Raw genomic sequence first — 27,474 nt, 5'->3', positions numbered from 1 at the left:
GTAACAATCTCGTAAACAAGAGCATATACAACTCGGGAGAAAAATTGGATCAAGCGCTGAGAAGTACAACTCGCATCAAATTTATGAAAGAATACTTGCAGTGCACCTTCTGAACAAAGTTCACTGAAAGTCTTTCGGGGATTACCCGTTTTTTGAGGGACCCACTATTGTACTTTTAGGGGAGGGTATGAAATAACGGAATGCCACGACTTTTTTGAGTGTTTTGCACAACACGGTCAGGTATGGCACCAACATAAACGAGATACACGAGAAAGACTGACGCAGTCTCGATTTAATACCAATTTGATAGTGATTCACTAAATTGGGTAGTGGCCGCCTATTGTAAAATCGTTGACCAAAATTTGAATTAGTCGGATTGAACGGACCGAACAAAAAATCCACCGATTGAACTAAAATTTTGATTTGAGTTAGTTGATGGGTAAAGATAAGGCAAATAATTTCTATTTGGGTTACTTTTCAAATTTGAAAAATATCAGGGGCCATTTCGTAAATAAAATAGTTCAAATTTTAAATGGGCGGGCTGTTCTAAGCTCATCGTGTAATCAATTTCATTTTCTGTTCCACTCTTCTTCCACTCCACTGAGAAGTTCGAGCTTCGTCTTGCGTTCAAATGTCCACTGAATCCTCACCTTGAATTTCAATTTCGTTCGATCGGAACTCGAGAGCTCAACAATGTCGAAACATGTATCTGCTTCAAAGAACGCTCAACCGGAGGCTGACGAGAATGAACTCGGAACTTCGCCCAGTGCACTTCATTTTCCACCTCCTAGAACACCTTTCAATATCATTGCAGATCCAGCTCAGTTCCAGAAAGAATTTCACGATTCTGTGTTTGATTCAAACTTCAAGCTCCAATCCACCAAAGCCGATTGGTTTTCTGATAGAAAATCTGATGTTTCGCTTAAGGTTAATTGGAAAGCAGGTACCAACAATGGGACGCCAAGGTTTTCAGCTCAAGGTCGGAGGGTTAGCTCTGAGCCTAGCTCAACTCAGAGTACTCCTGCAAAGAGTTCTTCGAGAGTTTCGTTTGGTGGAGTCGCTACTGGTAGTAAAGCTCCTCAGCTCGGCGATGGCAGGGCAGGATGTTCCTCTCGACTTTTCAGACGGATAGCGATTCCGGATACAGAGTTACCGGTCGACGTTCCTCATTTCGACCTTGAGGAAGATCCATCTTTCTGGAAGGATCACAACGTGCAGGTTAGTTTGTGCTCTGTAGCTCCTTCATTTTGGTTAGGGTAGCTTCGTGGATGTGAATCATGGGATGAATGATTATTCTGTACAGGTAATGATACGTATTCGACCTTTGAATACTACGGAGAGAGACTCTCAAGGTTATGGTCGATGCTTGCGACAGGAATCCGCAAAAACTCTGGTGTGGCTTGGTCACCCCGAAACCAGATTCACCTTCGATCATATAGCTTGCGAAACAATATCGCAGGTGCAAATCTCTCTCTCTCAATCTCTGGTTTTTCTTGTTTGTTTTCGTTGAATTGGGCCTCTTCTGGAGAAATTTATTGTTGTAGCTTCTGCCCTGATATGGCCTTGAACTCAATTTATTCTGGGTTTCGTCGAATTCATTTGTTCTCGGAAAGAAAATTAGTATAGTTCTGAAGTCCAAAGATACCTTCATGTCGGCCTCACTTCTTCCTGCTATGAAATTTAGGAGAACCTTTTCAAGGTTGCTGGACAGCCAATGGTGGAGAATTGTTTGTCTGGTTATAATAGCTGTATGTTTGCTTATGGCCAGGTACTTCAGCTGCAATATTCATTTTTAGCTTTAATAGGATTTGGGGTTTTATGTCTTTATGTGTTCATGTTTTTGGTCCCTGCAGACTGGTAGTGGCAAAACATATACCATGATGGGTGGAATATACGAGGTGGAGGGCAAACTCAACGAAGATTGTGGACTAACATTACGCATTTTTGAGCATTTGTTTACAAGAATTGGAATGGTTGGCAACTTAATGCTCTATGCTTTTAATTGATACGATCATTTGCATGTAATAATATGCATCTCCTGAGTTATTTTGTTCTCTACTGGGTTTCTCGTGACAAACTATTTGAGCAGGAGGAAAAGTGCAAGCAGGACGTCAAATTGAAGTACAGCTGCAAATGTTCCTTTCTAGAAATATACAATGAGCAAATAACTGACCTCCTGGAACCTTCATCAACTAATTTGCAAGTAATTCTAAGCTTACTAAGAATATTTTGCTCTGTGTTTTACTCTCCACTTTCCCCCACCATTACGAAAAGTAACTGTTCTCATTGTAGATCAGAGAAGACTCGAAGAAAGGAGTATATGTAGATAATCTCACAGAACACAGCGTCTCATCTTTAAATGATGTTGTCGAGCTTCTCTTACAGGTTTCTCTACCTTGAGATTTTGCATTCAACTGACACATTAAAATTTTTTTTTTTGGATTACCACACAATCAAGATCTTTCCATTTCATACTCAGGGTGTGGCAAATAGAAAGATGGCTGCCACATATATGAACAGTGAGAGTAGCCGCTCCCACAGTGTTCTTACTTGTATAATTGAAAGTCATTGGGAGAAAGACTCCAAAACTCACTTTAGATTTGCGAGGTTAAATTTAGTGGACCTAGCTGGTTCTGAAAGGTAAACTGTTTCATGCACGGGATGCCTAGTAACCTTTTTTCATTGCCTTAACTTCTTTTACTTAATTGGCTAACTTCATTGATTGATCAGGCAGAAAAGTTCTGGTGCTGAGGGGGATCGCCTGAAAGAAGCTGCAAATATAAACAAGTCATTATCAACTCTTGGGTAATTAAATCAAAGAGCTGTTTCTTGTCAGAGAAGGATGCGTTTCCTTGGATACTTATTTTTACATATTCATTCTGTGTCCTTATGTTCTCATCTATATTTAAGCATTTAAGCTAATTTTTAAACTGCACATTATTTTGTTTAAATACAGATTTCAGAAGGTGAAATGTTCATTCATTTCACCTTCTGAAATCTGTATTTAAACAAAGTAATGTGATATTCAGAACTGTTTTTCCAGTGGAAATGGAACTTGAGGTAAAGCTTTTATGTGTTGTCTATCATTCATGTCATTTGTTAGGGAGTGCTTTTACCTGGGTTGCCTCTGAATCTAACTAACAATAATTTACATGAAAATTACATTATTGCTTGTCCTTTTAAAAGGTCATACTAGTTTCACAAGATTTTCTTTTTCATCTTGCAAATTTTCCTGATTGATTGTTTTTTTTCCCTACAAATAGTGGTAAACTCTTCGTTCTTATTCAAATCTAGCATATTAAAAGCAGTGACCATAGTGTCGAGAAAAATTTAAAATGCGAATTCACCCTGGGGATCTGGCAAGTTCTTTTGAGGTTCCCTATTTTAATAATAGACCATCCAATGCTGGTTTTGTTGTATTTCTTCTTTACTTGTTGCCGTGTTTCTATTTTGTAAAAGAAAGATTATCGAGTATAGAGATTTTTGGTTTTTTGCATTTGAATGATAATAGGTTATTTCCAAAGGAATTACATGACAGAATCTATAAATTCTTTTGCTGCCTGAATAGTCAACTTTCTTGTTGTAGAATAGATTTTTCTCGGAAGAATTTTTCCAGAAGTTATAATATAGCAGTTATATGCAACTATTTGATTCAATTGTTTTTTAGTTGCTTAGCCCGTCTTTCTGCTCTATGTTGTAGCTTGGTGATTATGTCATTAGTGGATTTGGCTCATGGGAAACCTAGACATATTCCGTACAGAGATTCAAGGTTGACATTCCTACTTCAGGTTCTTTCTTAAAACGCTTTCAATCTAAATATGATATCATCAACATATTGATCATTTGGTTCCTCTGAGTCGGGAAATATCTGAGCGGCACATTTCAATACAGGATTCTTTGGGTGGAAACTCAAAAACAACTGTTATTGCTAATGTCAGCCCATCATTTTGGTCAGTGTTAATCTTTGTCTGAAAATAAATAGTCCTTGCTTGGTATTTTCTGTTTTTCTCATGATCTTAATTTATACATTATTTCTACAGCTCAGCCAATGAAACAGGAAGCACTCTTAAATTTGCACAGCGTGCCAAACAAATTCAGAATAATGTACTCAATATTTTGCCAACAAGCACACACACAGACACAACATATTTATTCCAATGAAACTACAATTTATTAAGAGCTACTCTTCGGCCCTTTTTCTTGTTGTAGGCAAAAGTTAACGAGTGTGCTTCAGGCGATGAAACTGCACTCCAAAGGCAAATCTTACACTTGAAGGTTTGAACTAAAGCTGTAGATTTGTAACAGTTGTACTGTAAACGTACTTGTCAATAGAGCTAATGCATTTTGGAAATGCACAGGGTCAGTTGTCCTTTCTACTGAAGCACAGTAATTTTCCAAGGTCTATACTGAGTAGCGTTCCAAGACTTGAAGAGTCTGGCGTAAGTTCTCTGTTTGAAGGCTACGAAGCATTAGGAGGTAGAATGCAAACCGAAAATCCTAAGGTATTGAATTATTTATCATAAACATGGAAAAACACTTTTCCAAGTATCAGACGTCATCTTCATTTTTAGTTGGTGATGCAGTCACCAAATATTGATACTTAGATATATGCAACAGAAACTCATGGAGGCTTCCTTAATTGGTGCATTAAGGAGGGAAGAGGCGGCAAATACTACAATTCAAAAGCTCGAGTTTGAATTTGAACACATGAAGCGCTTGGTATGACTCATTTTAATCTTGATTAGAAAAATGAGTCTTGATTAATAGAAACTATTATATGATGTGTCGATCAATTTTGTAGCTATGACATTTCATGCAGGCTTTCCAACTAGAGGAGGATGGTCAACGTACTAAAATGTTGTTGAAGTTTCGTGAGGAGAAAATCAGACAACTTGAATTGTTTATAGGTGGGATGCTGTCCGCTGACGAATATCTTTTGGAGGAAAACAAGGCCTTAGCAGTAGAGATTAAGATGCTTCAAGCAAAGATTAACAGAAATCCAGAATTGACAAGAGTTTCTTTAGAGAATTCTAAACTCACTGAGCAACTTCAAGTGTAATAATTTGCTATCTTATTGAATTAAAGGATTATTTTCATTTTGTTACCCAATAAATCTTCTTGTTTAAATATTGCATCAGGTATCAAAATTTTTATGAGCTTGGAGAGCGTGAAGCATTGCTAACTGAAGTTGCAGAATTACGCAACGAGGTTTTGGAATATTTGATAAATTTTCTTGTCCATGTTTCTTCTCTTTTCTATTTATGGCAGCACAACTACTAGATTAATCATGTGGCAGCTATTTAAAATATTTTCATCATACAGCTTCTGGTTGCTCTGGGAAAAAACTCAACCATATCTGAACGAGATAAATATCAGGTTCTTGGGTACTTACTAATTAGCTTTAAGGTTCATTATCAAATGAAAAACATCTGACAAAATTTATGTTGCCTGTAGCTAGAAAGTAATAACTAGTTGTATATCTATTTGAGAAGTTTAATTGTATGATTTTTTTTTTCCATGACTCAATATGCAAAATTTATGTTTCTTTTGCAGGATGAAACAATGTCCATCAAGAGTTATATCCAAGATGACACGCTATCTCATATTACAGGAAGTGACGAGAACTTGGAAAATGCAATAGGTCAAGGTTCAGATAATGAATTCCACGCAAAGCCCATATGTTCCCAGAGAGATCTGATCGATGCAAAAATGTTGGCTCAAACAATGGATTCAGAGAACAATATGCAAGGTCAGAATCATGGATGCAAGCAGGTCAAACACTGCATGGTGGAAAACTTATTTAAAAAATGTCAAAACGAAGGGGATGTGATGAACCAACATCAAGCTGTTTACAACAAAACTTTGCAAGTAAAGTTGGAAAACTTGACTAGGGAACTTGAGGAGGTTAGATTATCTAACATTCAGTACCAAGACAACCAGAACCAGCAGAAACAAATTGAAGATGTTCGTCAACAGGTTGAGATGGAGACAGCCAGCACAATTATTCAATTACAGGAAGAGGTTGAAACCCTTCAGGTAGAACTTAATGATAGGTTACATGGCTTAGCCCAGGAAAATACACGACTAAAAGATGCATTGTCTGCAAAAAATGAGGAGATGAGGATGCTAAGTATTGACTGGGAAGCAGCAATGATAGAACTAACAAGTTTCCTTCTCGATAGTTCTAGATCTATCAGAGATGCACATAGGCAGATAGAAGGTATCGCTAATTTGTTTCCTACAGTAAATGTTGGAATTGGCGAACAAGTGCAGCAAGCCATTGAAGTTTGTATCGAAAAAGAAGAAACAATTCTATCATTGCATAAAAGTCTGGAAGATGCACGACTAATGGTGAAAGAAATGGAGCTGAAGTTAGAGTCACTGAAGGAAGCAGCACTCGCCTTAAATGCATCACAACAAACGCATAATAATGGATGTGTTTCCGAGGCTAAACAGTTGAGCACTCAGATGACTGACGAGAACATCACGATGGAGTTTCTATTCAAAAGGCTAGTTAAGAATGATAAGTTAATTGGGGTAGAAAAATCTGCTGATGCGGCAGCCGTTGCAGTAGAATGGTTATCCAATCCTCAGGAGCTGGCTTTCTGTAATAACATTGAGAGAGAGATGCCCATCTCAAAGTTGGATGTTTCATCTCAACGAAGCAGTCATATCTTTGATGATGTAATGGCCAATACAAGTGTATTACTGCTGGAAGAACTAGATACAGAACACAAGTTGATATGGTTAGGTTTAACGGAGTTAAAGAACATAACTAGTGGCATTCATGCAGACATGGAAATGCATATTTCTGCTCTCCATATCTACATTCAAGAACTGTATTCTGGATATCAAAAGTTAGTCCAGGACATGATGGGAGAAATTCGTGAATTGAGGTTAAAAGCCAGGACAACAAATGAAAATTGTAAAAGTCTCCAATTCTTCAAGGATAAAGTTGCATCAGCACACAAATACCGGAACATTGAAAACCAAAATAGTATTTTGGATCAAATAAAGGCTAAAATATATGAAGCAAAGAACAGACTAAATATTCTTGAAGATTCTATTGATAGAAATATAGCTGGTTGTGGAGACCAGTTTATAGATCAATATCCAGTCAAAGAAGATGGCTGGAGTTCCGATTGTTCTACTTCATGCTCTGACATTTCAACTGAGAGTGTTGCTTCACGAGGGAAAGTTGTGGACTACATGAATGGTGACATAGAATCCACAACTTGTTTGAGAAGGGAACTGTTTATGACGTATGATGCTATCCATAAATTATGCATGAAATTAGATACGCTCCTAATGCATGATATAGGTGGTGATTCTTTGTCAGAAGGTACAGTTTCCTTATACAATTTGTTTCTTAGGTACCTGTATTAGGCAATAGTTGGAAGTAAAATCTGTTTAACAATGATCTAAAAATTGATAACAGAAATGGACCAGGGAAAAACTCCCTCCAAATCGAGGATAGAAAAAGCTGAAGCAGGTTGCAATAACACCAGCAAGGTATAACGTATGGTCGACAATAAATTCAAATTTTATGCATGGCGTATAACGAAACAAAGTTTCCTTCTGTTAATCTTCAAATATTGATCTTGAGGGATATTGTCAAGCTTCATCTTTCTGATGCTTTATGGCATTGCAGGTAATTTTGGTTGAGGAAACTAAGCAGGATGATGGATTCTTAACCAAATTTGAAGAAGCTCAAGCCGCAATAAAGGAAGCTGATACTATGTTAAATGCATTGTTGAGAGCCAACGCAAATGCAAAGCAACAAACCGGTATATTTAAGCAAGCTGGGGAGCAATTACAGATTGAAAGAGACAACTTGATTGAAGAAGTTGGACAGCTCAAGTCTTTAATGCATATGAAAGATGCAGATAATAAATTGCTGCACGAACAAGTTGGGTTTAATTTGGAAGAGGTTGCAAACTCAGTATCCTCTCTTGAATGTTGTATTTCACAAACACAAAGGGAGGTGGATGAGAAGTTTGGCATAATATGTTGTGATGTCATATCCTTTAGAGACGAGATGGTTAAATCTATTAGTAACTGGAAATCCCTTATGGAGGATGTTTTCTTGGAAATAATGGGAAGAGAATTTACTTCATTTGTACTCCATCAGTGCTATGTGAAAGAAATTTGTTGGCAATTTGCACAGTTTAAGACAGAGCCTGCCTTTCAACTACTTAGACGGAAAAGGTGTACGGAATCAAACAAGACTTCAGGATCTACTTTCCTTGCTGGTAAGGACGACATGATGTCAATTAGTAAGATTGACAGAGGAAGAACCAAACTGATCACGGGTTTGGAAGAGGCAGATGGAGGGTTCTCCTTTGATGACATTTTGTATGAGAATTTGGCACTCAAGAAGGAATTGAAGAGGAAGGAGGTTTTATTAGAAGGCTTACTTTTTGACTTTAGATTGCTGCAAGAATCAACCTCAAAAACAAAGGATAAGAAAGATGAGACAGATTATTGTCAGAGTCAGCTCCAGCATGAATTGGAGATTAAAGCAAGTCAGCTTGATCATGTGCTAGTTCAGCAAAGAAAACTTGAGGGGCTTCTGACTGATACTGAAAAGGCTTTGTTCTTATCTAATTCCAAGCTTGAGAAAGCAAAAGAAACAATGACTTCAATTTCAGAGCATAATGCACAGTTGAAGAAGCAGGTAGAAGATCTTTATCTCAAGAAATCTGAGGCTGAAAAACAATGGGAAGAGCAGCAGGATGTAGTTAATAGGCTAGAGGATGAAATAATCCGTCTGACTTCACTGGAAAAGAAATCACTTCTATCAGTTGAAGATATTGAGAACGAATTGAGTAGAGTCGTTATTGAGAGAGACCAACTCCATGAACAAGTCTGCTTTTTGACTGACAAGATTGACATAGCCTATGCATTGGCCGATGAAAAGGAAGCTGTTGCTACTGAAGCACGCCAGGTTTTACCTTAGAATTTTTATGGTTCCTTCTAATACTAGAGTTGAGGTTTGATCTTAGGTATGTTCTTCTTATGAGTTCCATTACTAATTTCAGGAATCGGAGGCCAGTAAATTGTATGCTGAACAGAAGGAAGAGGAGGTAAAGATTTTAGAGCACTCTGTTGAAGAGCTTGAGAGTACCATAAATATGTTGGAAACAAAGGTCAATCCATGGCTTCCTTGAAAAATCTATGCCTCATTTCTACTTTAACTGTTCACTTGACATCAGAGTAGTTTATTCTCTACCATTTCTCTTCACAGGTACAAGAGATGGATGAGGAGGTTGAGAAAAATCGTACATTAAGAGAATCACTAGAATTGGAGAAACAAATCTTCAGACAGAGATTATTAGCTGTAGAAAATTTCTCTGAAGTTGACTCTGGAGATGAAATTGTTGAGCATGCTGAAGAGCAACCCAGGTTCAAAAGTCTTTTTGTTTATTTAATATGAATTGCTATGATATCACTTGTTGTTTGCTAAAGAAATAAAGAAAATCAAGTACAGGCGACCGGGTGGTGTGCTTGTAGAACTGCTTGAGGCACGAAGTAGAATAAAAATTCTTGAAGAGGAAAGGGCAGAACAAGACAAAGAGGTCGGTTTAACCACTAAAATATTTTAACATCATTTCTTAGGATAAAGTATTTTGTCTGTCTTGTGCATATCATGGTAAATCAGATTTAATTGATTTATTCGTTGATGGAAGTTTGGCTTCTTGTATTTGAAGATCAAACGGCACAAAGAATACATCTCCGAGCTTGTATTGCATGCTGATGCCCAGGCAATGAAATACCAACAGAAGGTAAGAAAAAAAAGAGAAATTTAATTCAAGTGTGCATCTTTAATAACTTGTATAAGAAAGAAAAGTTATTAATGATGCACACTTGAATATGGATTTTGCACCAGGTTATGTATGCAGATCTGCTTTATTTTTGTTAATGCAAAAAATATGAGACTTAAGAACAAGGTTACCAATCAATTTAATGTCCTGATCATGAAGGATTTGTTTGAAGCTCTTGGCTTGTATGAGTTTTATAATTTATGACAACCAATGAAGTTGGCAGCCTACTAGTGTTGGTGCAGTATCCCAACTCTTATGCCATCTTAACATGTTTATTGTTGAGTCAACTTTGGAAATTTCATGCACTCTGGTAGTGGTAATTAGGTTATACATTTCTTTAATTTGTTATTTTTAATCACAATTCCATCCGTATCCTTTGGGGGCAGTACACAAATCTGGAAGTAATGGTTCGGGATGCAAGCAAAGATCATTCAAATCTAATGACTGCACCAACATTAGATAAAGTTGACAAAAGTTCAGCTAGACCGAGGGGTTCGAGTTCACCATTCAGATGCATTTCAAACTTGGTGCATCAGATGAACGTGGAGAAGGAGCATGAGCTGTCAACAGCAAGGCTTCGTATAGAGGAGCTTGAGGGACTGGCAACTAGTCGGCAGAAAGAGGTATATAAAATGGCTCAATAACTGAATGATTTATCTGCAATCTGCAATCCTCGTGAAAGATTGAAGTAATGTACATTTATCTGAACTCAATGTACGACGTTATGCTGTTCCAGATATGCATACTGAATGCTAGGCTGGCAGCAGCGGAAAGTATGACTCATGATGTTATTCGGGATTTACTTGGTGTCAAATTGGACTTGACTAAATATGCTGTAAGTCTTTTACTTTTTTTTTTCTTTGATAAACAAAAATTTCACTTTGTTTGAGACTTCAAATATTATGCCTGCATGTAATTAGTGACAATTTTTGCTCTTGAAAAATATAGAACTTTTTAGACCAATACGAAGTTCAGAAAATGGTTACCGAGGCTCATCTACTGTCACAACAATTCCGGGAAAAGGTAGAAATTGGAAAAGGGTATAGTTTTCATTAGCTAATTTTGATTATGTCCTGTTGGGCTGACATTAATTTTTCTTGTAGGAACAAGAGGTTCATGACTTGAGGACACAAATTAATGATTTAAATGAGGAAAGAGAATGGTGAGAACTTTTCCAAACGCTGTAAATTAGGTTTCTCCAATATGTCTCTAGCTACATATTGTTTCCTTATTGGAGTCCCTTTCTCTAATAGGGGCTTCCTTTTGTGGGGCTTGGTTTTTTGAATTTTCTTTTCTGCCTACCTTAACATGACGGTGGTTTCCATAGTTACAAATCTGTACTAAGCAAGAAGGAAGCTGAAGCACTCGCTACTCAAATAGCTTGTGAGAAACTACGAGAGCGGGATCACTTGCTTTCTGTACAGAATGGGATACTGAAGGTAAGCACGAGCTATTTACGCATATTTTTATTTTTAATATAATGCAGTATGTCTAGAATCGTTGGAACATGAGTTTATAAGTAAGGAATACATCTCCATTGGTATGAGACCATCTGGGAAAGTCCAAAGTAAAGTCACGAGAACTTATGCTCAAAGTTAATATCTTACCATTGTGGAGAGTCGTGATTCCTAACCTGTGGTATGCTAAGCACATAATGATCCACGTTAGACCCCTTCCCCCTGCAAAGTGTTTTCTTAACTCTTTGGAAGGTGAAAATTCCAAAAAATACTCAACACCTTATAGCAATGCTTCTGTCATTTCTTATGTAATTCTGAGCATTTACTTTATCTCCAGTACACTCTATTACACTTCACATATACATGATATAATACGGACTTAACTCTATTGAGCTGAGGTTTTTTTCCATTTTTTAAGCCTTTCTTTTGTTGCAAAATTGTTCTTATTCCACTGCCGTTCTGGATTAGATGGAAAACAAAAATCTAAAGAGGAAGATTGTTGAGCTGGATGGAAAGACGAACACACTTCATCAAACACGAAGTAGCCAACAGGAAAGACATCATGCATTTCTAAACAAGGTAGGGTCCAAATCACCAGAATTATTGTACTGTATGATATGACAAGCCCTTGCTGAGAATCTGATTTTAATAAATTAGGTGCAGGATGATGAGTTAACCAAGAGGTTGGCTCACTCAAAAATGCTTCTCTCCCGCGTGAATGATGAAATCGCTCGTTTCCGTATTCCTAATGGCAGTTCTTCACATCACCGAAGTGGAGGCTCTGGGAAAGAGATATCTCATGGCTGATCCATTTGGAGTATAAAGGTACCACAGAATTTAAGGCATGAAACCTACATTTAAATTGCAGTCTAGTCCTTAGAAATTTCATTGTTCATCGGTATTCTTATGTTTTTTAACTTTAAAAAATGGCTATTAAAATTTTAATTTTGTTTCCAGCTATCTCGGCTATTCAACCTTTTCTAAAACGAGTCAGTCTATTAGATATAAAATTAAAATTTATGTCTAGATAGAACACTAACGTCTTTGATTTTTTCTTTTTTCTTAATCTAGTTTATAAAAACTACTTCCATTTTGTAGTTTTTTGTTTTCTTACCTCGAGATATCTTCAAAATCTAAAATTTCTACGAATTTGTTTGTTTGTTTGTTGGTCAGAAAACAAACTCTTTTGGTATTTTCAAAAATTCAAAACCAAATAGTTGTTAGATGAGGTTTAAACTTTGTAAAAATATTGAGTTAGATAAAAAAAATCTATTAAAAACAAAAATAAAAGTTGAGGGATTTTGTAAACAAGATCAAAAGTTAATGAATGTAGTACACATTTTTTAAGTTTAGAGATTTATTAGACCATTTATATTCTATTAGATCTATTTAACACAAATATAGAAGTTTATGAACTGAGTTTATAATATTTAGTTAACGATACGCATTTATCCAGACAACAAGAGACATAAGGCTTGCTTTGGTCTGGTTGGTACACATTGTCAGTACTTTTGTAAATGGTAGCTCGAAGTTCCACGTTCCTGTTTGCAAGTTTGCCTAATGTTGTTCTACAGCGGCGAGGCCAGGCCAACAGTTCTTCAAATCCAACAGATTTCAAGTAAGCCTTACATTTTGGGAGTTTAATTCGATTGTCATGTCAATAAATGCATTATTTGAACTTCAGTTCAGTTCTTGGTTGAACATTTTCATTGGTGGCTGTAATTTTCATGTATTCAATTGATTGAGTTAAAATGAGTTAAACAAATATATTGTATTTTAAACCTCGTTTTAGATTCTGTGATTTAAATAGTGAGAGTTGGAACGATAGTTTTCATATTTTTAGTGTATTTAGATGTTGAATTTGAAATGATAAATTATGGTAGACGTTCAGAATGAGAATTAAAAATAGAATTAGGAAGAAATGTATTCTCGTAGATATTCATATCGTTAAATAGGATACAAGCTGCATACAACTGAGGAAAATATAAAATAATTAAATATTGAAAATAAAATGAAATATACTGTAAATTAAATCATAAATAAAAAATATTAAAATATAATATTTAAGATATATTCTATAAATAATATATACTTTAAATATTATATCTTAGGAAGAATTTTTTTTCTCATAAAATATTATTTTATGTTATTAATTTATTTGTTTTTTATAAATTAAGAATTAAAATATGTATAATGTAGTATATTGTAAATTATAGAATATTATAAAACGATAATTATACCAAAATTTAACTTAGAACATAGTTCATAAATTAGTTGATAATAAATGAAATTCGACCAAATATTTAAGACTAAATTAATAAAAATAATATCAAAAGTTTAAAAAACATTGAAACTATTAATATTTTATTTTAAAAATACTTTTTTTTAAAGTACTATTTTAAAAACTATTCATAAAATTTTAAAAAAATTGCATTAGGAATATTTTTAAAACGGGCTATTATTTATTTAATTTTCTTTTATAAAAAAAATGGTATATATATATTTAAAAAAAAATATTTTAAAGTTTTTAAAAAAATTAAAAATATTAATGAAACTTTCAAAATAGTCCCAAAACTTAAGCTATAAACTTATAAACTTAAGCTATCGAAATGATCGGTACCTCTCTCTACTTCTCTTTACCATTTGTTTTAAAATTGATCATTTTTTCCGAAGTTGTAATCATACTCTTACCCTTTTCATAAAAGTTTCAAAAGTACCATAAAAGTAAAAACTCCGCTCAAATGTTGGATGAAAATTGGAAACTAGAATAGGTGTGTCAGTGACCTACGACAGTGGCAAACGGTGGCAGTATACGAGCCCCAATTTCTATTCCAAGCTACAGACACGCCATTCTAGGTCTCAATTTTTGGCCAAGAGATATATGCTTCAATGGTACTTTAGAAACGTTTACGAAAAGCCAAATGCAATATTCCAACTTTTAAAAGAGTAGAAGTAAATGAAAGCAAAGTTCAAAGATATTTCTTTTTGTAATCGACTAAGAATTTATATATACTTTATAATGTGTGTTCCAATGATAAGAATTTATATTTAATGTATAGCCCACATGGGCATGTAGTCACTACGTCAAGACTTTTGCCGTTTTGTCCCAAACAACGAGCAAGTTTGCCTAAAACTATTATAACTACAAAATACTGATCAACTTCACTGTGACGAGCTCTAGACATAAAAACCAGTTAGCTGCAATCTTCCCACACGAAGGATGATGATGATAAGGAATCAATCTAAGAAAGAACTCTGATACCAAATGATAAGGAATCAACTTCAGGGAAGTAAGATTCGGATTACCTTGTTGATCGAATATCTCAAGGCAAAAACATTTATTTGAGATTTAAATCATTCCACAAGCAAGATCAATTATATCTATCTTTAATGATTCTAAACATGCAATCTAATCTATACATAAAATTGCAAAGGAAAAGTAAGAACACTTGACCGTAATAATAAAGATTCACTACAAGGGAAAGTAAAATTCAGATTACCTTATTGATCAAATATCTCGAGACAAGAATACTTGTTGTTTGAGATTCGAATCACTCCACGAGCAAGATTGATCATCAACCTAAACTACATAGAATTGCAAAAGAAGCTTAGTCATTGGCTAAAGGAAAGCACAAATTGCTCATTTTACTACATTTTCCAAGTCTCTCTTACAAAGATAAGGTACATGACTTTATATAGCCTCTAAATGAAAACCCTTAACCTTCCGTGAGATATTCCAACCCTTAACCTTTGTTGAATAAATGAAACTTGATTCTTGTTAACGTGAGATGCCTTGGTTCATATCATTTCACATGATCATAGCGTGAAACACTTGGCACAGAACTGGAAGGGCTGGAAGCGCGGATTTGATTTTCTCAGAAGTATCCAATGTAGCAAGAGCCCTTGGTGGAACAGGCATGGTGTAGCGCCCAACTTCTCAAACGTGCACCAATTTTTCACTCTATTCCATTTCCGAGTCACTCGTTAGTAGGAGCGTGATCGATCACCTGCTTCCTTTCTAGTTCCAAGTAATGAACTCTGTCATTCATGGCCTCCTTTTCATATGCTTCTATCATGATAGAATATGTTTTGCTATCTGGCTGACAATGTTTATCTTTCATTCGCTTAAACACTCTATCCATTTCCATCAGATCCTCAGCCTTTGCACAAGCAGATATAACAGCATTATAAAATGAGGTATTCTCTGGAATTTCACACTTTCCTGCCAACTTAACTGAGCCAATCACCTTATGGAAGAGACCTGCATTGGAATATCCATTTATAAGGCAACAGAATGTCTTGGTGTCTGCTTTCATGCCCTCAGCACGCATCTGCGTGAAGGTGTACTCCATATTCTTTGCATCTCCCACATCTGCAAAAGCTTCAATAACGTTGTTGTATGTTGAGGTCGTCCAAGGAAACTGCAGTTTGCGCATATACTCCATCACAGAAGACATTTTATCATACATCCTTTTCTTCCCGTAAGCACCGATCAATATATTGAATGTACGCGTTTCTGGCTCGATACCGAAGTTACGAAACTTCTCATACCATCTTTCCATCATTTCAATCTGACCCTTGTTACCAAACACACTAAGAATTATGTTCATTGTCCATACATCTGGTCGACAAGTTGTGCTCTCAAGCATTCCTAAAAGAACTTTCTCCATTTGGTCATACTTCCCTATCTTTCCATACCCACTTAAGACTATATTCTGAGTAACCGTGTTCGGAGTTATCAATCGTTCGGCCATTTCCTCGTACAAAGATTCAACTAATTCAAAGCGAGAAGAATCGACACAAGCCTTGATTAATATACTATAAGTGTAGATATCAGGCTGGCAGCAAGGGAGGGTTTTCATGAGATTAAGAAGGGAAAATGCATCATCAATGAGATTGTTACGACAATAAGCAGCAAGCAAAGCAGTGTAAAGTTCAGTGGTGGGTTCACATTTTTCTTCCACCATTGTGTCAAAAAGCAGACGGGCACGCTGTGGTTGGCCAGATCTTCCAAGTAGAACAAGCAGCTTCATGTAAGTTCCTTCTTTTGGTTCATAAAATGGCTGTTTGCGGAGCATTTCAAACACCTGAACGGTTGAATTGAAGCAGCCACAGTTGTTAAAGATGAAAACAATAGCCCAAGAAGTTTATGCAGGCTCTTCAAATTATCATTTCATTCCTTCAAATTAAGGCAAGAGAAGACGGATTTTCATGCCTCCAATTCAACTTTGAACAGCAAGTAATGAATCTCTGCATTTTTCTCTTTGTTCGTAAATGGACAAAAAGCTAATTCCAAAGCACATTACAAAATTATGCAATTCCTCATCGATTTAAACTCAAATCAATCAAAACAATGAACAAATGTAACAAAAAGAGGGATCGCAGAACAAATTTAACAAAAATCCCCAAAACAAAAAGTGAAATCAAAGGAAGAGGAAGCGACCTCAAGAGCTTGAATCCACCGTTTGTTCGTGATATGTTCCGACAAGGCTTCAGTAACGGTGTTAGCCCAAGCCTTGGCGTTCATTTTGCGATCTAATTTCTTCTTGACATTCTTGAGAGGGGTCTTTCTGGCGTCGAATGTCTCTGTAACGCCTGGAAATTCCCCTTGTTTCCAATGCTTCTTCTTAACCGGCGAGGAAGAAGAAGGAGGAGGTGATTTTCTAGCGGGGTTCATCCTGGGGGCGGATGTCTCCGTAATACCTGGAAATTCCCCTTGCTTCCAGTGCCTCTTCTTATCCGGTGAGGAAGAAGAAGAAGAAGAAGGAGGAGGAGGCGATTTTCTAGCGGGGGCTGCAAATGTACAGCGAACAGCGCGAGAATTGGAGTCGAAAGAAGGTGAAAGAAGGATGGGGAAGAAGGAAGAGGAGCCATGATCGAAAGAAACTGATGAAGGAAGGAGCGAAGAGGAGAAGGAGAAGGCAGCCATGGATGATGGAGTTCGCAGAGCTTCGAGCAGTGAAGTGGATGAGTTCGAGTAGGATTTCGATTATGGATTGATTTTTTTTTTTATATATAAATAATAAATTTTTTCCCAGGGACTACTTCCGTAAAAGAATAAAAGTAGAGGGACTAAAAAATAAATATTTTTCGAATTTTTCAATAAATGGGTGTTTATTATATTTGTAATTTTACCTAAAATAAATAAATAAATAATAATAATAAAAAATAAATAATAATAATGACGTGAACACGTCAGTAAGACCTTACGTTTATTTGTGATAGACGCAGATGACGTAATCATCATTTAGAAGTTGAGGATTTGAATTTTACATATTGCTGAAACTGTTATGGTTTACCTGACATTATCTACTTATTCGATTGTTACTGAGCAATTTTTGGATATCAAACGGATCAGGATAGGTTTTGGAGTTCACTTCGTTCTTTTCACGGTATTGGAATTGGGGAAACTCGACCGTGGAGTTAAGAAAGCTTGTCTTTAATGGAATGGTAACCGAAGAAAATGCTTTTTCTAGATATTGCTCAATCAGTATCTACGGGTCAACTGACAGCCTCGAGTACAGTAGACAGTTTTTATGTACTAAAAAAAATGAAAATAAATAAATAAATTTTTCAATAAATTAAAAAAAAGAAAAAAGAAAAAAAAAGAGAGGTTGTTTTGTGATTTTAAAAGTTATTGGGGTATTTTTAAAATATTTAAAAATTTTGGGGGTATTGTTTAAATTTTTTTTAAAGTATAAATATATTTTTAACCAATCGAACTGGAAACGAGTAGATTTCCGGCTGGCTATGGCGGTTCAAGCTCTCATTTGGATCTCTCCTTTCCGAATGTTGAGTTGAATTGAGCGTTCCTCAACATCGTCGAGTACTGTACTACTGCCAATAACTCAATTTCTTCCTTGTTGCTCTCTAGGTTAAGTTTATGCTTGCAAGTGCATAATCCTTCTAGGTAAGCGAACGAGGGGTAGGGGTTGCGGATTCGCGCCACTGGAGGAACAAGAAAGGGATGCTCCGCTCTTCATACCACGCCATCTTAACTTCTTCAAGGAGGCCAGGTTAGAGAAAATGATGTTAAAGCAATATTGATTTTATTCGTTATATCATTTCTCTTTTAGATTTTTGTCATTCTATTTATTTTCTGTTTGTGTCTAGTCCTGAATATTAAAACGAGAAAAACAAATCGTAGATTGAATCCTAAGCGGGCTTGATATTTGAGTATTTGACATTCATGCATCATCTAAGTTTTAGCATTGGGATTTAATCGTTACAAGATACTAAATCATTAAGGCTTAATCGTTATACTTCAAGAATTCAAGGCCCAAATCGTTATATTATAAAAAAGAAGTGTATCAAAGAAAACATTAAAGAGCTCAAATGTAAAGATTAGAAATGAGATCTAGCTTAGAATACACTACCTCTGAAAATTTAGTATCGATCCTCATGAACATTAGCCATTCAATACACGAATGGCAACATGAGGAGATAATGCCACCCCAACAGAAAAAGAAAAAAAAAAAAAGTTACAAAAACTTTGGACCTGTTTCATAGCCATCAATGCAATTGTGGAACTGTACATTAACACAATGATTGGGAACACCTCCAAATCATTTCTCTTCCCTGCTAGCTCTACTTGAGTGACCAATCCCAACAGAGAATTTGGAAGTTTGAAACTTACAAGCTTCTATTTTTTGCATCTATTCATTCTTTCACACTTGAAAGTCTCATTGTCTGTTATCTTATTTGTGTCTTCTGGGTCCTCTCTCCTGTTTCCCAGACTCCATTTTGGTCGCAGTAGCATGGCCCTTTCTGGGTCTCCGGTCCTGTAAGTTGTGATGAAATGCGAGTGAGTTGAGGTTAACTAATGCTGGTAAAGAATTAATGTTTTGAGAATGAAAGCAACCTGTCGAGGAATTGGATTTTCCTCGGAGTTGAGCATGCGGGCCACTTGGCTCATCTTAGGCCTCTTATCAGAATCTGGATCCACACACCTCAAAGCGGTCAAAAGAGCTCGCTTTAGTTCACTAACTGATGGCTTTCTCTCTATATTTGGGTCTACCACCTCTTCTGATCGTTTGCTTCCTACCATCATCTTTAGCCAATCTACCAAATTTACCTGCATCCAAATTCCAAATTCTAGAGTTTTGTTTGCCAACTAATCCACATGAATCTTAGGGAAACTAGGGTCCCATTTGATAACCATTTGTTTTTCGAAAATTGAGTTTGTTTTATCTCAAGTTTTTTTGCCATATTTTTCATCGTTCGTAAATAAACCTTTGAACTTTTAACCAAATTTTAAATGTTAAACAAATTTTTAGAAACAAGTTTTCAAACGTGGAGGATTTTGCAAAATTCTGGTAAAATTTTTTGATTACAAAAACAAAGATAGGGTAGTGTTTATAAACTTCTATTTAAAAAATCAGAAATAAAAACAAAGTGATTATCAAATATGACCTAAGCTATCTGAAACAAATACCTCATGTGTTGGGCGGCCATAATCAACAGGGTCTCTTCCAGTAATCGCTTCCAAAAGAACCACTCCAAAACTATAAACATCGCTTTTCTCGTTTAGAAGCCCAGATTTGGCATATTCTGGTGCCACATATCTATGACGAGAAAGAAAACAGAAAGTTTTATCCCCAAACAAAAATATGGAAGAAGCAGCAAGTTAAGAGTGACTGTTTGGTTACTCACCCAAACGTTCCCATAACTCTGGTGGTAATGTGACTCTTCCCAGCACCGAGTAATTTGGCTAGCCCAAAGTCTGATAGCTTTGCATTAAACTCATCATCGATCAATATGTTGCTTGCCTTGATATCTCGATGTACAATTTTTGGTTCAATTGCCTCGTGCAAATATGCCAGCCTGAAAAAAACCATTAAAGATTGAAATCTTAAGTTCAATGGAGAAAAGAGACAGCCAAATGATCAAATGAAGGTTATATACATATATATATATATATACTTACGCCTTAGCAGTACCAAGGAGAATTTTGATTCGGGCTTCCCAAGTGAGATATCCATACTGGCTTAAAGCTCCGTGAAGCCACTGCTCTAGATTTCCATTGTCCACATACTCATATACTAATATCCTGAAAATATCTACTATTTAGTATACAGCAATCTAAGCTAGCAAGTGAGGAACAATCAAATGCAATAGCATTACCTGTGTGTTCCTTCAATGCAGTATCCCAGCAGCCTAACTAGGTTCTTATGCCTCACATGCCCAAACGCTTCTACTTCCACTCTGAATTCCCTTTCCGCTTGTCCTCTATATAAGTTAAAACCCACATTACATTTACAAGTTTTGTATGTCTGTGTTATTCTTTCATATTTCTCCATGAAAACTAGGTTTCTTTCCTTAAAAAAGTTACAGCCAACCAATAACACTCAGAAAATACGATATTAGTTAACAAGGAAAACTTACACATTTAGAAGCTTTTTGACAGCCACAGGTGTCCCATTGATAAGTTGACCTCGATAGACAACTCCATATCCTCCCTCCCCAATTATATTATCGTTTGAAAAATGCATTGTTGCAAGTTCCAGATCTCTTAAGGTGAACCAGTGACCCCATCCCAGTTGCGAGAAATCCGGCAGACCAGCCAGTGGCGAAGTGTCCGGTGGTATTGAATCTGAGGGTCTATGCAAAGCACTTGCTTCCTTGCTTCCTTCTCCAGAACCAATAGCATATATCTCTGTGTGATCATCTGAGCCTGATATGCTGTAATCGTAGGCCTTGTTTGAATATAGCAGAACCTTTTCTGATTCCGTTTCAATTCCATCATGGGGGCGGGGGCCCTGCTGGATTGCTGAAACATGATCCACCCCAATCTCCTTTATTTCCTTTGATGCAATGGAAATACGGCTGAGAGGAAGCATGCCACTTACCCTTCTAGACTTTCTTCTTGAAGTAACACATATTGATAGCACCACAAGGACTATTACAATAAACACCCCCACCAGGACTCCAGTAAATACCCATACCTTCATACCAAAAACAAACGTCTTCTTGGAAAGTGTTGTGTTTAGATCAGGCGCCATTTCCTTTTCCTCTAATATACAAAGAAGCAAAAAAACGTTGCTGAATAAGTAGTACCTTCTGATGAATGTAGCAAACTCAGTTACCGGATGAGTGAATAAATGGGCGTTGATGATAAAATGAAAACAGTGTATGCAGTTCCCAGAGTTCCTCTCCTTAGATTAACCGACAGTTGAGGTAGCCCAAATGAAAAAACTCCCAATGTAGAAGGCAGAGAAATGTTGTTGGGAATGCTGTCCCAAGCTTGGCTTCTAGGCCCTCTCCTGAGGTTAAACGAGTTAAGAGAAAGGGAGAAGAAGAAAAATGAAATGGTGGTGGGATGGGATGGAGTTTTCAGTAGTAGGTAACCAGGAAGGAAGGAGGAGAGAGGGAAATGGGCTATGTCTTTGCCTTGGTTTTTACATTACATTCAGAGAGAGAGAGAGAGAGGCATCAAATGAAAAACAACATCTTGCCACCTTCCTTTCTTTGCTGTATCTTCAAATTTGTCTCTCTTCTGTATCATATTATTATATATTCTTTAATACAGAAAATCTATCAGTTCGGAGGATGGCAGACAACTGCTGCAGAACAACTTAGAATCGGTTTTATTTTATATTAAACTTTGTTTTCATTCTGGTGGTTAAATATCTATGGGACTTGGACTTAGGCAGGTAGATTGTAGGGCTAGATTATCGTAAATATCCTTAAACTTTGTCCATTAGTTAAAAAATACTTCTATTACTTTAAAAGTTGCAATATTACCTTTGATATTTCATAAATGTTTCAATTTTGGAGTAACGTCCTTTTGAATGTTGGACGAAAAATCCCATCACGGTGACTAGGACGCTTGTTTGGATTAGATATGAAAGAACTATACCCAAACATGTTAACTTGTCGTCCAATATTCTAACGATTTGTATACTCCAAAAGTAGTCTTGAAATGTTTACGAAAGGTCAAAGATAAAATATCTTTGTAATATTTGAAAGAATACAACAGCGAGAAAAGTACGAGACTATCGATTTAGGGGAGGTTAGTGTTTAATTTATGTGATAAATGAAAGGTAAAAGATCAATTTAGAAAAAAAGAGGAAGAAAAGGAATGGTATTTATGTAGTGTTTGAAAGATGAAGAAAAGAAGAGATTAATCAAAAGGAAAGGAAGGTGCGGTTGGAGGCTGAAAAGACAGGGCAGCAGCGTGAAATTGCCCATTTACTTACCCACCACTCTCCATGCCTTAAGCCTTATAGAAGGAAGGAGACTCCACAACAATAGAAAAACCTCTATTTCTTTACCTTTACCTGTATGCTTGGTTAGGATTAGGAGCGATTTACCCGTCCAGCTTAGACATGGAACGAAAATGGGGAAGTCTTTTCCGTTCCTATTCTCGCCACTTATTTCAATTCTCATCTCTAAAATATTCTCCATTTTTTTTTTTTTTTGTAGGTTGGGGTCGAGACTTTTATATATATTCTCGTCCCTTTCTCAATTCTCATTTCTAAAATATTCTCCATTTATTTTTTAGAAGATTGGGATCGAGATTTTTTTGTAGAGAAATTTTCTCACACATATATATATACTATGAAAAAATATTTTTTTCAAATAAACTTTTCAAGGAATAGTTTTTATTCTTCGATATATTTTTTATTAAAAAAATATAAATCATCCGAATAAATTTAATAATATTTATAAGAAAAAAATATAATACAAGGTTTCTATCGACACAATCTTAAAAATTATAACAAAGTCTTCAACATTTAAATAAATAAATAAATGATAGGTGGGCGGAAGATGAGATAGAAAATATAAATTTCATGCTCTTTAAGTTAACAGAGAGAAATCTCTTCTCGCTCGCTATTTTATTTTTCTTTATCTTTTCATGAACATGATTAATATAAGTTTAAATACCATTTTGACTTACAAAGTTTCATTTGGGTCTTTTAACTTTTAAGTTTGTTTCAATTTTGTTCATGACTTTTCTAAATGTTATTTCGGTCCATAACTTTATTAAATTACTATTTTGCCCTTTGCTATATTATTATTGTTGTTATTATTATTAGTGCCAAATGTATATCTCTAACTTGCATGACTTAAAATAGCATTCATATTAACTTACTAATATAAAATTTCAAGAATTAAACTTAACGTGAGGAGTGAGTGAATTTGAACTTTTGACTTTTTAGTTAAGTATGTATATACATTAATTAGTTGAGTTATGATTACCTACGAGTTATCTTAACAACTAAATGTAATAGTGTCAAGCTGACGTGGACACTCGAGTTAAAGTAGAATATTTATTTAACAATCAAGAACCAAAACTTAGGTTCCCAATACCCAAAGGCACTCCTGCCCACCTCAAGGTACAGATTGAGGAAATATCGAGAGTTTTTGGTATTAAGCTCATCGAGAAGTTGAAGCTCGAGACCTCTAAAGCTAGTAAAACCAAGAGACTCCAAACCCTTACCAACCGAGTTCCCCCTTGGCACATAGCATGCTTAGTAGGTATACCTCTATTACTTTGGCACATTGCATGCTTAGTAGGCAGTTGGCAAGAATCTTTTCAGCCATAGTTTTGTTAGCCAAAGCCGGAACGGCAAGGATAATAGGGATTTTGTTCTGTTTTTTTTTTCCTTTTTTTGTGTGTGTCTCTATGATTGAGGCCCGTTTTGTCGGCAGCTTTTACAAACCTTGGTGTGTTCATTATGAACAAAAACAGTCAATCTAATGGCGATCAAGTTTTACTTAAATCAAGCTTTTGATGTTTTCCATTTATGAACAGAACAAGGAAACACTGCTGGGGTTTTGTGGGATGTTTTGCCTTTGCCTGTCTTACCATTTTCGTAAGAAAGGCTACAATTTAAGATAATTTAATACTTTGTTTCAAAGTGACGATGTCCTTTCTAAACTTGTAAAGTAAATGATAAATGCAAGATGAAAATTGATGCTATATATATATGTATATATATGAGGTATCTGGATTGTCATACGAAAAACTTGAATGATAGATAGTACACTAGATAAAGGGTTTCGTGATAAACAGTTATTTTGGAGATCTCCATCGAAAAGCATCAAACCTAGTAATAAAGGATCTTTTCCGTTAGCACTAGGTCATCGTCTTTTTTTTTTTTTTTTTTTTTTCTTTTAAATTTTATTTTATTGAGTTTCAAAATTATAAGATGGAGATCGAACTATTAAACTCGTAATGAATGTACATTGTATGAAAATATTATATAATATTTATAACAAGTAATTGGGCTATGTTTATTATTATGATTTAGGAAATAATTGGTCTAAAATTTGGTATCCTCCCATGCGGCGTTGGCATCCATTACATTATTAAAGTTAAATGATTAATGATTCCCTTATACCCATTCTCATATTTCCACAACTCACAAGGTGGTTACAACAAATTATTGGATATAATATATTTAATTTGGTGGGGTTGGTTCTCATGAAAAATATTTGGTTTTTGTATGTATATTTTCTAAATAAATAATATGAATTTAATGATAAAAATATAACAATATATAATATATTTTCAAAAAATTCAATTTTTAATATTACGGGTAGTTTTCCGACACTTTAAAAAGTCAAGAAATATATATATATATATAATTAGTTAGTTTTATGCATAGTTTTGATGTATATAAATATAAAGTAGAACGAAGAATATAATCTTCATTCAAGTCTCATTTAGCTAACAGAGAGAAATCTTTCCGCTCCCTCTCTTCATTCAAGTCTCATTTAGTTAACGGAAAGAAATCTTTCCACTCCCTCTCTTCATTCAAGTTTCATTTAGTTAACGGAGAGAAATCTTTCCGCTCCCTCTCTTCATTCAAGTCTCATTTAGTTAACGGAGAGAAATCTTTCCGCTCCCTCTCTTCATTCAAGTCTCATTTAGTTAACGGAGAGAAATCTCTCCGCTCCCTCCATTTTTTCATTCCTGTAGGCTAAATGAACATTTCTAGATCTATGTAACAAATTAACGTCAAGAAATCTCTCCACTCCCTTTCCATTCTTTTGTTTCTGTAGGCTAAATGAACATTTCTAGATATAAGTAATTTAGTTAACAACAAAGAATGCTCTCCGCTCTCTCTATTTTTTCGTTCCTGCAGACTAAATGAACATTTCTAGATCTAAGTAATCTAGTTAACGGCGAAAAATGCTCTCCGCTCTCCATTTTTTCGTTCCGGTAGGCTAAATGAATATTTCTAAGTAACTAGTTTTAATGCATGGAATGAGGCAAGAGACCATTTATATTTTGTTACAAGAAATATAGTTGGTACAATCTAGTAACTTATGCAGGGCAATAATTGTGCATAGTCTAAATATGAGAAAATCTGAGAGTAATTGAAACAGAGTATACAAATAAAAATAGAATAACTATCAACCACTGGGCAGTGGGAATGGAATTCATATGCTGTTAGACACAATGACTTAGTGTACAAAACAATGTCAAGTGGGTAAAATCCGCAAAGACATGAATCACCTCAAAGTAAAACATTTACAGGAACACATTGTAGTTTTCTCTTCAAATAAAAACTAATATAACATACCAAGCTCTATGCACATCTCAGCCAAGAATAGATTGAATTGCATACAAGGAAAGGAAAGCAAAGCAAAGCAGAAGAATTCTCTCACAATGTCGTGTCTCTCGATGGCTTTAAGCAAGAATTTACTCGAAGTAGACGACCGAACAACGAAGATCTACCTGTTTCTAAGGCAAGAATTTACTCGAAATGTTCAGGTGTCCTCAGATACAAAAGCCTCCTGGCGGGAACGGGCGGTGCCAATCCAGGAATATCCCTGATGTCTTTGTTGTTGGGGTTCACAATCTGAAAATTTACATCACTTGTTATTGCAAAAGACACTAAATTTGAATACGCTTAATGGAACTTTTCTTCTTTCAAGGTTTTGTTGAACAAAATAAACTGCAGAATTTACCTTAACAACGATTATGGCTATCACTCCACAAACAATTAGGAACAGAAACAGCATGATGCATTTGTCTGTAGCAACCTTTCCAAAAGAGGAGGGGAGGGGAGGGGAAGTTAGTCCCAGTTAGGAGATCAAAAAATGTGTTTTTCTGGGCGGTCGGGGTGCGAGGGCCATAAGGTAGGCTTACCTGTCTGCCAATTTCTTTCACAAGCTGGGAAGCCTTCTTGATCGAAAAATTAATCGTGTCGAGCTCATTCACTATACGGCCCATTTGATCAGTCTGAAAATTTAATTGGGAAAAGTTAAGGGAATACCTGGGGAATTCTAATAATCAGGTCAGATAGGAAAGTATACTTTTAACCATAAGGTGTAATTTCAACGATGAACATACTTGGCCTTTTAATGTAACAGCAGTTTGAGTTCCCACTTCAATAGTTTGTTCAACCACCTATGGACCGAAGTTAACCATTAGAACAAAGGGGCAGAAACGATTAAATCCAGAAGTTCGTTCTTCACCTTTTTAGTGCGTTCAATAGCCTGATCGGTCTCATCCATTGTTTTCTTCCCAGCATCCATAAGTTCTTGATTTGTCATTGCTACAGTACAAAAGCATGCCAATAGAATGAGAAAAAAGGACACTCCTGGAATTCCAAGCATATAAAATAAGAAGCTGCTTAGCAATTTTATCTTCAATTGCTTGCTATACTAATTACTGCCTTCTTGGGAAAAAAACAAGGCATACATGTACAAAGGGAGCATGAGGATATTTTTTGTCATTACACCCTTATTTTAGTCAGAGGCCAAAAAAGTTGATTAAACATGGAATTGTTTTGATTAAAAAATTATTTGTTTTTCTTTTCTTTTCTAATAAAAAATATATTTATTCCAGTTATATAGATAATTTTAATGAAAAACTAGCTTACAGGGAGAAAAATGAAAGAGAGAAGAAAGAACATAAGAAGGGAATCACAAGATGATGCAGGCAAAAAGCAAAAGCTCGAAACAGCAAACATTATCAGAAAAAAGAAACCACTCTAGTTCAAAAAAATAGGAAATAAAAGGATAGTTGCTAAAATTCCTAGTAACAGGTCCCAAAGGAACGCATGGAACTAGCCTAAAACCCAAATCTCTTCATGCCCTCCACTCCTCTAAAAGCTTCCTATCTCTCTTTCTTCACTTTCATTCTTTTTTCTTTTTTTTCTTTTTTTTCTTTTTTTTTTTTTTGGTTGTAAGAGACCAAATTTTCATGGAGAAAAAAAAAAAAAAAGGAAAAAAAA

General features: G+C 35.6%; 4 protein-coding genes across 6 annotated transcripts in view; 1 reads left to right on the top strand and 3 right to left on the bottom strand.

Moving 5' to 3' along the window:
- The first annotated feature begins 568 nt into the window (after positions 1-568).
- Positions 569-13,118, top strand: LOC111460032 (kinesin-like protein KIN-12C). Of its 2 annotated transcripts, none has more exons than XM_023103109.1 (32): positions 569-1,218; positions 1,304-1,459; positions 1,685-1,768; positions 1,854-1,973; positions 2,090-2,203; positions 2,293-2,385; positions 2,480-2,640; positions 2,731-2,805; positions 3,701-3,788; positions 3,892-3,950; positions 4,041-4,104; positions 4,210-4,275; positions 4,359-4,502; positions 4,618-4,719; positions 4,820-5,055; positions 5,139-5,208; positions 5,323-5,376; positions 5,554-7,342; positions 7,439-7,512; positions 7,652-8,947; positions 9,042-9,149; positions 9,248-9,405; positions 9,491-9,578; positions 9,711-9,785; positions 10,211-10,447; positions 10,561-10,659; positions 10,773-10,847; positions 10,928-10,986; positions 11,152-11,263; positions 11,750-11,860; positions 11,939-12,106; positions 12,738-13,118. In XM_023103109.1, the coding sequence occupies exons 1-31, from the start codon at positions 694-696 to the stop codon at positions 12,086-12,088; spliced, it is 6,642 nt and encodes a 2,213-aa protein (XP_022958877.1). In that variant the 5' UTR covers positions 569-693; the 3' UTR covers positions 12,089-12,106; positions 12,738-13,118. The 2 variants fall into 2 exon arrangements, with proteins under 2 accessions (XP_022958877.1, XP_022958878.1); XM_023103110.1 differs by having other exon boundaries at positions 694-1,218; positions 11,945-12,106.
- Positions 13,119-14,907: 1,789 nt separating this feature from the next.
- Positions 14,908-17,262, bottom strand: LOC111460035 (pentatricopeptide repeat-containing protein At3g06430, chloroplastic-like). 2 transcript variants are annotated; one of them, XM_023103116.1, is made up of 3 exons: positions 17,033-17,262; positions 16,725-16,930; positions 14,908-16,368 (listed from the first exon to the last, which is right to left on the bottom strand). In XM_023103116.1, exons 1-3 carry the CDS (start codon positions 17,208-17,210, stop codon positions 15,259-15,261), a joined length of 1,494 nt encoding a protein of 497 aa, XP_022958884.1. In that variant the 5' UTR covers positions 17,211-17,262; the 3' UTR covers positions 14,908-15,258. The 2 variants fall into 2 exon arrangements, with proteins under 2 accessions (XP_022958884.1, XP_022958882.1); XM_023103114.1 differs by having other exon boundaries at positions 16,725-17,262.
- Positions 17,263-18,789: 1,527 nt separating this feature from the next.
- On the bottom strand, positions 18,790-21,766 carry LOC111460036 (probable receptor-like protein kinase At2g42960). The gene is made up of 7 exons (XM_023103117.1): positions 20,666-21,766; positions 20,405-20,509; positions 20,208-20,330; positions 19,934-20,104; positions 19,716-19,845; positions 19,143-19,355; positions 18,790-19,062 (listed from the first exon to the last, which is right to left on the bottom strand). The coding sequence occupies exons 1-7, from the start codon at positions 21,280-21,282 to the stop codon at positions 18,979-18,981; spliced, it is 1,443 nt and encodes a 480-aa protein (XP_022958885.1). The 5' UTR covers positions 21,283-21,766; the 3' UTR covers positions 18,790-18,978.
- A 3,856-nt stretch (positions 21,767-25,622) lies between these two features.
- LOC111460326 (novel plant SNARE 13) overlaps positions 25,623-27,474 on the bottom strand; it is a 7,629-nt gene continuing 5,777 nt past the window's right edge. Inside the window, exons 6-10 of the mRNA XM_023103546.1 lie at positions 26,714-26,793; positions 26,589-26,645; positions 26,385-26,477; positions 26,204-26,278; positions 25,623-26,094 (exon numbers count right to left, since the gene is read on the bottom strand). Coding sequence (XP_022959314.1) covers positions 25,990-26,094; positions 26,204-26,278; positions 26,385-26,477; positions 26,589-26,645; positions 26,714-26,793 — 410 coding nt within the window. The 3' untranslated portion in view covers positions 25,623-25,989. The remainder of the gene's footprint in view (positions 26,095-26,203; positions 26,279-26,384; positions 26,478-26,588; positions 26,646-26,713; positions 26,794-27,474) is intronic.

This window comes from Cucurbita moschata, unplaced genomic scaffold, assembly GCF_002738365.1.
Source record: "Cucurbita moschata cultivar Rifu unplaced genomic scaffold, Cmos_1.0 Cmo_Scf00023, whole genome shotgun sequence".
NCBI classification, from domain to species: Eukaryota; Viridiplantae; Streptophyta; class Magnoliopsida; order Cucurbitales; family Cucurbitaceae; genus Cucurbita; species Cucurbita moschata.
Note: the sequence above shows the minus strand (reverse complement) of the source record. Positions and strands in the feature narration are given on the sequence as shown.